The 12,234-nt window shown below is 39.2% G+C and overlaps 1 protein-coding gene and 1 pseudogene across 1 annotated transcript in view; both read right to left on the reverse strand.

Moving 5' to 3' along the window:
- Nucleotides 1–332, reverse strand: part of LOC102857426 — a 5,809-nt pseudogene extending 5,477 nt beyond the window's left edge.
- Nucleotides 1–12,234, reverse strand: part of LOC102864746 (chromosome unknown open reading frame, human C14orf37) — a 237,780-nt gene that overhangs the window by 135,879 nt on the left and 89,667 nt on the right. Inside the window, exon 4 of the mRNA XM_006891764.1 lies at nt 1,406–1,654. Coding sequence (XP_006891826.1) covers nt 1,406–1,654 — 249 coding nt within the window. The remainder of the gene's footprint in view (nt 1–1,405; nt 1,655–12,234) is intronic.

Raw genomic sequence — 12,234 nt, forward strand, 5'->3', positions numbered from 1 at the left:
AGAGCGAAATGGGGGTGGGGGGTGGGCAGGGAGAAAAGTCTGACAATGAATGAATGGAAATCCAAAATCTCTGTAAATGTTCATTGAAATTAATAAAAATTTTTTTAAAAAAAAAATACTCCCGAAGTTGTCTCCTCTCTCTACTCTCAATCCTTCTGCCTTACTTTGGACATTCCTTTGCTTGCACATGGACTACCTCACTAATCTAATAAACGACCTTTTTCTCTCTCCTCTATCACTTTCTCCCTGCTTTCTTTCACAAAGAACAAGTGCAAACCTTTTGGCATCTAAAGCCCTTCATATGCAGCCCTCACTTACCTTTCCTGCACCATCTGCCACCAGGTGTCCTAAAACTTTTTACTCATTGGTTATGTTATTCGCCCAGAAACCTGCAGACATGGTTTGTTGGGTATTTCACATGAAAACCTGGATGTAATAATGTTTTATAAGTATAAGGGTAGAAAAATGCAAACTTATTTTAAGCTACATAACCATACCATAAACAGACGTTACAATTTTTCCCACCCCCGTATTTTTTTAAAATGAACTCACTCTTTCTCACTTCTGATCTAAAAAAGATTTTGCTTGAGAGGAGAAAAACATTATCACATCCAGGTTTTTAGTGAAATACTCAAAATCTGGTTAAACCAACTGAAGTGATTAAAGAGCAGCCTACTGCAGTACTAGAGAATTTTCGAGGGAGGATTTCTTTGGAAAAGAGGTTACTTAACTTCAGGTCAAGAGAGTGAGGTTTTGGGGAAACACTCAGAGCTCAGTATATGCCTCCTCCTGAAAAATACAACAAAGAGACAGGGAGGGGAGTGCTGGGTCTGGTCAGCCTGTATCCTCAGAGGTTCTCACTACAAATATGGGCCACGCACAAGGGCGTGGCAGCCAGAGTCTGTGTTCACGCTAATCACTGGGATGAGACTGTGTTTGACAATGGTAGGTGTAAGAATGAGGAGGAAAAGTTTGGGGAGGCTCAAATGCTGACACAACAGCAAGCGAAGAATGTCCCTCTGTGTATGCATTCTAGAATGGCATGGCTAGAAAAGGCATTTGTTCGATGGTCACAGCCTGTGCCGTATGTTTGGCACGTAGTTACACACATCTCCTCTTTGTGTGGAAGCCTTCCTAAAACCTGTAACTGTTTTCCTTCTGGGAGAAAGAAAGATTAGTGAGTTCCCAAGATCAGGCAACAAGGCTCTTGACGGAAAAACTAGACACTGTTTTGAAGCCCAGATGTTTTAGAGCATCACTGAGTAACTGAATTTTTTCCACAAACGAAGTCACCCCAGAAACAGAAAATTCTTTCTGCTTCATGATTAATGCCACTGAAAGAAAACTAATGCCCTGAAAAATGGAAAAGAGAGAGAGAGGACAAGGAAGTGCATGTGACTCTTACCCAGGCCTTGATTCTGCTGTTCCCACTCAATGGCATTTGGCACCTGGTAGGTGACTCTCTCCAACGGGCCCATGTGCCCCTGCTCTAAGCCAGGCTCCTGAGATGTGATGCCAGGGAGAGTAAACCCAGGCAGCTCAGCGTCACTGTCCAAGCGCTCATCCATGGAATCGGCATCTTTATCTTCCTCATCTTCCTCCTCGTCTTCCTCTTCTTCATCTTCCTCATCCTCATCCTCATCTTCTTCTCCTTCTAGGCAAAAAGAAATGAAACAAAAAAATTAAGACAGATAATGAATATAAGCTAACACAAATACACCTTTTTAAATGATCCAAATATTGCAGGGTAATCATGATCGGCCTTTTTAAACAAATCTCATGGCCAAAATCATGCAATGTAAGCTTTATGGCATTATGCTGTTGTTATTGTTGTTCTGTGCCTTTCCGTTTATGTCATTGTCTCCTTGTACTCATTGTCTCTTGACTCCTTAGAGAACAGAATCTTAGAAAAAAAGTAACCCATGAAACTGGAAACAAGTGCATCAACTTTTTTCAATCCAACTCCAAAGGGAAATGTTGTGTTGACCCAGTCCACTCAGAAATGCAATAATCAGAGATATCATTCTCATCATCGTAAGAGTTAACGTTTACAATTTGCCATTCTTGATGCCTCATGCGGCATAGGCTTAGGAAACATGTTGCTGGTTGTATGCTCTGAGTCAGTTCTGACTTACAGCAATCCTAAAGGACAGCTAGAACAGCACATAGACAGAGAAGTGCCAGAAAATCAAGCTGGACTTGGAAGAGAGGCTGTGCCACCAGGGATTTCACTGCTGGTGCCACATGGATCTTGGCTAAAAGCAGAGCATATCAGAAGGATGTCTATTTATGTCTTATTGGCTATGCAAAAATATTTGACTGTGTGGATTATAACAAATTATGGCTAACATTGAGAAAAATAGGAATCCCAGAACACTAGGTTCATGTGAAACCTAGATCAAGAAGCTATGGTGCAAACAGAGCAAGGGAACACTGAATGATTTAAAATCAAGAAAGGTGTGTGTCACACCTGTATCTTTTTCCATACTTATTGCCTGTATATTGAGCAAATATTCAAGAAGCTGGATTATATGAAGAAGAATATGACATCAGGATTGAGGGAAGACTCATCAACAACCTGCATTATATAGATGACATGACCTTAACTTGCCAAAAGTGAAGAGGACATAAAATGCTTGCTGCTGAAGATCAAGGACTAGAGCCTTCAATGCGGATTACAGCCCAACATCAAAAAAACCAAAAAGATAACATCATGCTAGATGGATAAAAGACTGATATTGTCAATTATTTCATTTTACTTGGATCCATAATCAACATACGTTGTAAAAGCAGTTAAGAAATCAGGGGAGCTCTTGTGGCCTAGTGGTAAGGAGTTGCAACTACAATCTCAGAAGCACATGGTTCAAATCCACCAGATGCTCTGCTGGGGAAGGAGGGACAATCTCCTCCTGTACCAGTCAGATCTGATTTGACGGTACACTCACACAAAAATAATAAAATAAAAAGTAAAAAAAAAAAGCAGTTAAGAAATCAAAAGACATGTTTCATTGAAAAAATGAGCTCTCAGAGACCATTCCAAAGTGATAAAGAGCAACAGAATCAATCTAAAGCCTAAAGTGTACTTGATCCAAGTCATGGTCTTTTCAACTACTTGCTATGCTTCTGATAGTTAAGACAATGAATAAAGACAACAGAAAAATTGATGCCATTGAGTTATGGTGTTGGAGAAGAGTGCTTAATATCCCATGGAATGCCAAAAAGAAAAATATATCTTAGAGTGCTCGCTTCGGCAGCACATATACTAAAAATTGGAACGATACAGAGAAGATTAGCATGGCCCCTGCGCAAGGATGACACGCAAATTCGTGAAGCGTTCCATATTTTCGACCCTGAAATGAACCAGTCTCTAACGAAGGCTGACTCCTAACTCCTTTCACCTACAAATTTCGTCTTTGGATACAAACCTACGTGGATAGTCCTTGGCCGAGGGACTGTTTGTTTCAAAAGAGGCAGGGAGAAGAAGAGAAAAGGGGAAAAAAAAAAAAAAAAAAAAAATATATATATCTTAGAGAAAGTGCAATGCCTCTTTAGAGGCAAGGGTGTTAAAATTTCATCTCACATACCTTGGGGATGTTGTGAGGAGATGCTAGTCCTTGGAAAAAGACATCATGCTTGGAAAGTAGATGGTCATCAAATGGGAGGAAGACCCTCGACAAGAGGGGTTGGCATGTCAACAGGTTCAAATATATCAGAAAAAAATGAGAATGGCACAGGCGAGGGCAAAGTTCTGTTCATAGGGTTGCCCTGAGTGTCAGTTGACTCAATGGCACTTAGCAACAAGAAAGGACAAGTCAGAACCTCCCCACAGGTTTCCCATATTTTAATATTTACAGAAGTAGATCAACAGATCTCTTCTCCCAACGCGCTATGTGGGTTCAAAACATCCACCTTTCCACTGACAGCCTAACAATGAACCATAGTGCCACCAGCATTATGACCATTCATTTCATTAGCTTTACTAAGACTGTTACATTTCTAGAAAGAGTTCTTGGCCCCATCCTCACCATAGATGCACCTCTGAAATCCCTAATGAGAACCATTAAGTTTGCTGAAAACCTTCCTTCTGGGTCTTGGTCTTGGTTCTCAACACAGGATTACCACAGCTGGAAATTCCTAAAAGCCATTTAAGAATTCTAAGACTCTCCTTTCTTTATTCTAGACCATTTTCTCCACACATGCTCTTTTCCATCTATCATTTAAAGACTCATTTCTATTTAATTTTCAATTTCTCTTTAATATAGAAATACATTACCTCTATCCTTCTTATTCTAAAACTATATGTCCTTTAACATATATGTAGGACTGTCATTATTAAAAAAATTCAACAAATATTTTTGAGCATCTAAGGAATTGTTGTTGTTGTTGTTTACTATCGAGTCAGAGCTGACCCGTAGCTGACATTCCAGCAGGTTTTCAGGGACAGCAAAGCACATGGGAGGAGACTGTCCATCCTTCTCCCATGGAGTTGGTGGTGGATTCGAACCATGTACCTTTGGGTTTGCAGCACAGCTTCTTACCATTAAGACTGGTAAGACAGTAGATACTTGCTGGGGATGGGGGGGTGAATTTTAGAACTTCTTCTTTGGATTTTCTTGGCTATACTCTTTACAGAGAGAGAGAAAGAAAGATACAGGCCATGGTCTTTGCAATCACTTGTTATGCATCAGAGAGTTGGACAATGACTAGGGAGGATAGAAGGAGAATTGATGCTTTTCAGCTGTGGAACTGGAGAAGAGTATTGAATGTACCATGACTGTCAAGAAAACAGATTCACCCTGGAGAGGATTAAACCAGGATACTCCTTGGAGGCAAGGATTCTGGGGCTTTGTCTGACATACTTTGGGCATGTTGCAAGGAGGTCCTTGGAGAGGGACATCATGCTTGGGAGGGTGGAGGGACGGCGCAGGAGGGGAAGACCCTCTATGAGGTGGATTGATTCAGTGACTGGGGTAATCGGGATGGGTGTGTCAGAGGCAGTGCGACTGGCACAGGATAGAGCAGGGTTTAGGGCTGTTGTACATAGGGTCACTATGAGTCACAAATGACTCAACAGCACATAAAAACAACAACAACAACATACTCTACAAGAATAGATCATGGGTTCTTTTCTGCCATGGAGTGGCTGGTGGCTTCAAACAGCCATTTTTCTTAGTAAGTTAGCACTTAGTAAGTTAGCACAGGTGGTATAACCTGTTCTCCTTGCAGATAAAGACAGATACTGGTACTTTAAATGGAGATATTACAGAAAGCTTTTCTGACAAGTTAAAGTTCAAACTATACCAAAATGTTGAATCCTCTTGTTTATAGTTTAGGGTCAGCAGGTGCAGGAAAAAGAGCACTCTGGGTAGAAAAACAAGTGTAAAGATTTTTAGGTAAATATGTGCTCTTGTGTTCAATGAATGAAAAAGATGACTACTGAAAGAAGGGCAGGAAAGAAAGAAAATAAGAAATTAATAAAGTGGGTTAAGCAAGGGTTAGACTGCATGGGCCCTTTGAAAGCCTCATTAAATCTCTAGATTAATCTTAAATAGGATAGGAATATATTAGGGAGCTCTGGTGGCCTTGTGGTAAGAATCTATGCTGCGTTCCCAAAGCCACGCTATTCTAATACACCAGCTTCTCAGCGGAAAATATATGGCAAATCTCCTCCCATGTGTTCAGTGCCTCTGAAAACGTGCTGGAAAGTCAACTATGGGCCAGTTCCAACTAGATGGTACACAACAAGAACAACAACAACAGGAATGTATTGGGAGTTTTGAGCAGGAGAGAAATACAATCTAATATTTTTAAAGGATTATTTTGGATGTAAGAGAGAGAGAACAATAAAAGACCCAGTAAGAGGCTATTTTTCAAAACCCAAGGAAGAGATAATGGTGTTCTTGGCTAGGGTATAGTCCCAGAAATGGTGCCAGGTGGTCATATTTTGGATTTAATCTGATAGTAAAGCCCTCATAATATGATGTGGGATGAAAAAATGAGTTGGGAATGTTTATAAAAGCTGAGCCTAAGGAACTGGGTAAATATCTTTTCTTGGAAATGAAAAGTAGAGGACAGAGAGCAAATTTAAAAAAAAATGTTATATTTTAATTCTGAAATGTCAAAGCCTGTGGCATCCAGATGAGATGTTGGCAGTCCAGAGCAGGGTTAGAGCTGAGACAAAAATTTGAGACTCATCAGCATATAAGTAATACTGAAATCCCTAGGATTTGCTAAGGTCAGGGGAAAAAAAGTCCAGGGTATATATGTGTATATGTATATGTATATGTATATGTATATGTATATGTATATGTATATGTATATGTATATGTATATGTATATGTATATGTATATGTATATGTATATGTATACGTATATACATACATTTTTTGTTGTTGTTGCTATATACTATTGAATCAGAACCAACTCATAGCTCCAGCAGGTTTTCAGAGGCTGTAAATCACATGTTTCTCCCATTGTGGGGCTTGTTTCTATATAAATAATATCTACATGCTAAGCAACAACCTGAGTTATGCAGATGACACAACCTTGCTTGCTAAAACTGAAGAGGACCTGAGACATTTGCTGCAGAAAGTAAAGGACTGTAGTCTTCAATATGGATTGAAGCTCAACGACAAGAAAACAAAGATTCTCACCACTGAACCAATTGGCAGCACCATGATAGATGGAGAAGAGATTGAGATTGTCAACAGCTTCAGCTTGCTTGGTTCCACAATTAACACCCTTGGTACCAGCAGCCAAGAAATCAAAAGATGAATCACATTGAGAAAATCTGCTGTCAGGGACCTTTTCAGAGTGCTATCAGTCTAGAGACTAAGGTACACCTGATTCAAGCCATGTTCTTCACAATTACTTGCAATGCATCAGAAAGTTGGACAATGAGTAAGGATGACAGAAGAAGAATCAATGCCTTTGAGTTGTGGTGCTAGAGAAGAGTATTGATCATACCAGATTGCTAAGAAAACTAATAAGTTTGTCCTGGAGAGGAGGTATTTGTGTGAGAGATAATGAAATTGCCTCAGGATAGAGCAGGGTTCAGAATGGTTGTACACAGGGTAAGCAACAATGGTACATAACAAGAACATGCTGAACAAATAAATTTTGTTTTAACATATATCACATAAATTTATATCTATCTGCCAAGCAAATCATTCAAGAAGTTGGGCTTTATGAAGAAGAATGTGGAATCAGGACTGGAAGAAAACTCATTATCAACTTTCATTATGTAGATGGCACAACCTTGCTTGCTGAAAGTGAAAGATACAGCTATAGATATATAGATATATGTATGTATCTTTTATTATTGTGATATGAGTGAAATATATATTATATATTATATCTTATATATTATATTCATATATCATATCTTTATTTTAATTAAAGTTTATAAAGCATGGTGATTTTTCAATCAATCATGCACATTTTGTTTCAAAACATTAACTACAATATCCATAGTGACTTGACAGAGTATGGAAATTATAAAAAAAAATATCACTAATAACATGCAAGTAAAATCCTGCTGAAGTTTATAAAAAAATGACTGGAAGAGTACATCAACAGAGAACTAGCAGAAATACAAGCTAAGTTTAGAAGAGGTTGCGGCACCAGAGACACTGTCGCCAATGTCAGTTAGTTCTTGGGAGAAGGCAAAGAGTACCAAAGGAATCTCTATCTGTGTTTCATTGACTATGCCAAGGCATTTGACTGTGTGGATCACAACAAATTGTGGCTAACTTTGAGGAAAATAGGAATCTCAAGACACTTGACTGTGCTCATGTGAAACCTTTTACTTGGACAGGAAGCAGTCCTCAGAACAGAGAAAGAAAACCCTGCATGGTCTAAAATCAGGAAAGGAGTGCATCAGGTATGTGTCCTGCCACATACCTTTTCAATCTTTGTTTAGAACAGATCATTTGGAAGGCTGGGCTTTATGAGGAGGAATATGGCATCAGGATTGAAGGAATATAAATCAGCAGCCTACATTATGCAGATGACACAACCTTGCTTGCTATAACTGAGGAGGACCTGAAACGCTTGCTGCAGAAGGTCAAGAACTGTAATCTCCAACATGGACTGAAGCTCAACATCAAGAAGACAAAGACTCTCACCACTGGGCCAACTGACAGCACCATGATAGATGGAGAAAAGATTGAGATTGTTAACAATTACAGTTTACTTGGCTCCACAATCAATACTCACGGCACCAGCAATCAGGAATCAAAAGATGTATTTCACTGGGAAAATCTGCTGTCAGAGATCTCTCCAGAGTAGTGAGAAGCAACGATGTCAGTTGAGAGACTAAGGTGCACCTACTCCAGGCCATGATCTTTGCAATTCCCTACTGTGCATCAGAGAGCTGAAAATAATTAAAGATGACAGAAGAATTGATGCCTTTGAATTGTGGTGCTGGAGAAGAGTAATGACCAATATCATGGACCACCAAGAAAACAAATAAGTCTGTCTTGGAGAGATTGAAACTAAGATTCTTCTTGGAGGCTAGGATTTTGAAACTGTGTCTCACATATTTTGGGCACGTGGTCAGGAGGAACCAATCCCTGGAGGACATCATGTTTGGAAGGGTGGAGGGACAGCTCAGGAGAGGAAGACCCTGGATGAGATGGATTGACATGGTAGCTGGGATAATAGGAGAAGGTGTGTCAGAGTCATTGAGACTGGCTCAGGACAGGGCAGGCTTCAGACCTGTTGTATATAGGGTCACTATGAGTGTCAGGTGACTTGACAGTCCGTAACAACCAACACAACAGTGTTATCACATTTTCTTCCCTTCCTATAATTCTCATATCCATTATCTGTTCTATTTTATCCCTTCCCACCTTCAAGGATTTATTCTTGGACCAAAATTACACATGTGATCCTATCTGATTGGTTATTCTAAGGAGTGAATGTCTCTCTGGTGCAACCAATAGTGCAGTCCATAGCTATTCAAAAGGCTGTGTGGCTCCAGCAACTCTGATCCACCAAATATTCTTCAGACAAAGATAGACAGTCTTCTCCAGATATGGTATGAAACCCTAGAAATCCAATGAAGGGTGGCTAGGAATTGGAATTTACTTAACGGCAGGGAGCATGTAAGTACTGGTTAGCTAAAAGTTGAGTCTTAAATCAACATCTAGAGTCAGCCAGGGGAGGGAGACACAACAAAGGAGACAAAAGTAACCACTGATAAGAAGTGGAAGGAAAAGAAAAAGAATATTCTATCTGTGGTTAAAGCCTTTCCAATAACATTTTGGAAGTCATCAGTGACTTTGCAAAAGCTATGTGAGCACAAGGGTTAGGACAAAACTAAGCTGGGGTGGTTTAGGAGAAAAACACAAATGAGGAAATAGAAATTGCAAATATATTTTTAAAATATCCTTACATGAAAATTGACTGACACAAATTTAAAATGCTAGAAAGGTTCACATACAGATAGACTTCATTTTTGAGGCTAAATAGGAATGAGAAGGGAGGGAAAGAAAAGCAAAAATTAAAAAATAGGTAAGTTGGATAAAAAGAAAGGCAATATGCAATAAGATTATGTACATTATAAAGAATTACAGTTACCAATTTTCATTAATGTCATAAAATAAAAAGTGTGTGGGTGATTGAATTAAATCCAATATAATTTGTAAATTTTTACTCAAATAATTTTTTTTCTGAAAGGGATAATACAAAAACCATGTTATATAGATGAAAGGAGATAAGGGGTTAAAAATTGGGTTTGTAATATAGGTAATATTATAATTTACTTAGGATTTTCTAGGTTGTACAAATAATTAATGTACTCAGCCACTAAGAAAAAACTGTAGGTTCTAAGCTACTAACAGGCACATTAATAAAAAGGCCTGGTGATCTACATCTGCAAAATCCAGAACTGAAAACTCTGTGTTCTACTCTAACACACACAGAGTCAGAGTCCACAGCAACTGGTAGGGCAGAATTTATTTATAAGCCAATAAATATGATTCATATGATGGGAAATGACAATGCAGGAGATTAGACAATTGCCATACCAGTCTGGTGGAGATATTATATTGTATGTTGTTGCTGTTGTCAGACCATTAAATCATGTACAACACATAACAACGTCCCTGTAAACAACAGATCTGAAACTTGTCCTATCCTGTGTCATCCTAACAATCTCTGACAAGCTCAAGTCCACTGCAGCAGTCACTGTGTCAACCCACATAGTTGAAAGTCTTCCTCTCTTTCACCAAGCCCCCACCTTTCCAAATATGATGTCCCTCTCCAAGGAACAGCCCCTCCTACCAACATTCCCAAAGTATGTGAAACAAAGCTTTATCATCTTTGCTTCCAAGAAGCACTCTGGATATACCTTCCCTGAGACATATTTTTTTGTTTTCTTGGTAGTCCATGGATATTCAGTACTCATCTACAAAATCATAGCTCAAAGGCATTAATTATTCCACCACTTTTATTCACTGTTGAGTTCTCAGATGCATAGCAAGTAAGAGAAAGAGCATGGTCTGAATCAGGTACCTGTTAGTCCTCAAACTGACATCATTGCTCCTCCATAATTTGGAGAGGTCCCTGACTGCAGTCTTTCCCAGTGCAATACATCTCCTGATTCCTGACAGCTGGCTCCGAGAGTGTTGACTGTGAATCCAAGTAGGATGAAGCTGTTGACACTTTTAATCTTTTCTTCTTCAGTAAGTGCTATCCTGATGCCACATTATTCTTCACAGAGTTCAGCTTCTCAAATAACTTGCTCAGTATATGGATTGAATATATCTGGAAAGAGGATAAACCCCTGACCCACACTTTTCTTACATTTAAACCATGTCATGTTCCCTTGCTCTGTCTGTACAACAGCCTCTTGTTCTAGGTATAGGTTTAACATGAGCACACTAAGTGGTCTGGGACACTTACACCACATAGGAGATGGTTGACAAGATAGGGACAATACACAATTGGAGGGATAATGGTGCACTTATATTAATTCAGTATGTCCAGATACATGTCAAAGATTAACCAATGAAATTCATGCCACAAGTTGCAATACTGAAGGATGCTATGGGCAATATGTTAATGATTCAGGCAGTATCAAAAGGAGATGGAGGGAATATACAGTTACTTTACCAAAAAGAATTGACTGACACTGAAACATTTCAGGAATTATTATATGAACAAGAGCCAATAGTAATGAAGGAAAAAGTTGAAATTGCACTGAAAGAAATGGTGAAAAATATGGCCCCATGAATCAATGGATGCCAACGATGTACTTCAACTAACAGATGCAGCCCTGGACATGCTCATCAGGAGTGCCAGGAAATTTGGAGGAAAGATGCCCAGCCAACTGACTGGAGGAGATCCATATTTGTTTCCATTCCCAAGAAAGGTGATCCAATAGAATGTGGAAATTATTGACCAATAACACTAATATCACACGCAAGCAAAATACTGCTGAAGATCATTCAAAAACAGCTAGAAGAGTACCTAGTCAGGGAATTGCCAGAAGTTCAAACAGGATTTAGAATAGGCCATGGAACCACAGATATCATTGCTTTTGTCAGATGTATCTTGGCTGGAAGTAAAGAATACCAGAAGAATGTCTATTTATGCTTTATTAATTATACAAAGGTGTTTGACTGTGTGGATCATAACAAATTAAGGCTAACATTGAAAAGAATGGGAATTTCAAAACAGCCACCTGTTGTTGTTAAGTGCTATGAAGCCAATTACAACACATATCAACCCAATGAACAAAAGATTCATACTTTGTCCAATTGTGATCCATCTTCACGATTTATGCCTTACTCAAGCCCACTGTCACTGGGTCAACTCATGTCATTGAGGATCATCTTTTCTTTCTCTGATCCTCTACCTTTCCCAGCACAATTTATTTTTCAAAGAACTGGTGTCTCCTGATAAATTCCACCATCCTTTCCTCTAAGGACACTCCACCAAGGCAGATTTGTTTGTTCTACTGGCATCAGAAAGCTGAACAATGACTAGGGATGATAGAAAGATAATTGATGCCTTTGAGTTGTGGTGCTTGAGAAGAGTACTGAATACACCATGGACCTCTAGGAGAACGAATCGGTTCATCTAAAAGAGGGGGAAGCCAGGCTACTCCTTGGAGACAAGGATTTTGAAGCTTCGTCTGACATAGTTTGGACATGTTGCAAGGTGGGACCATTCCTTGGAGAGAGACATCATGCTTGTGAGGGTGAAGGGACAGCACAAGAGAGGAAG

Source organism: Elephantulus edwardii, unplaced genomic scaffold (genome assembly GCF_000299155.1).
Source record: "Elephantulus edwardii isolate Elephantulus edwardi_28Jun2011 unplaced genomic scaffold, EleEdw1.0 scaffold00104, whole genome shotgun sequence".
NCBI lineage: Eukaryota > Metazoa > Chordata > Mammalia > Macroscelidea > Macroscelididae > Elephantulus > Elephantulus edwardii.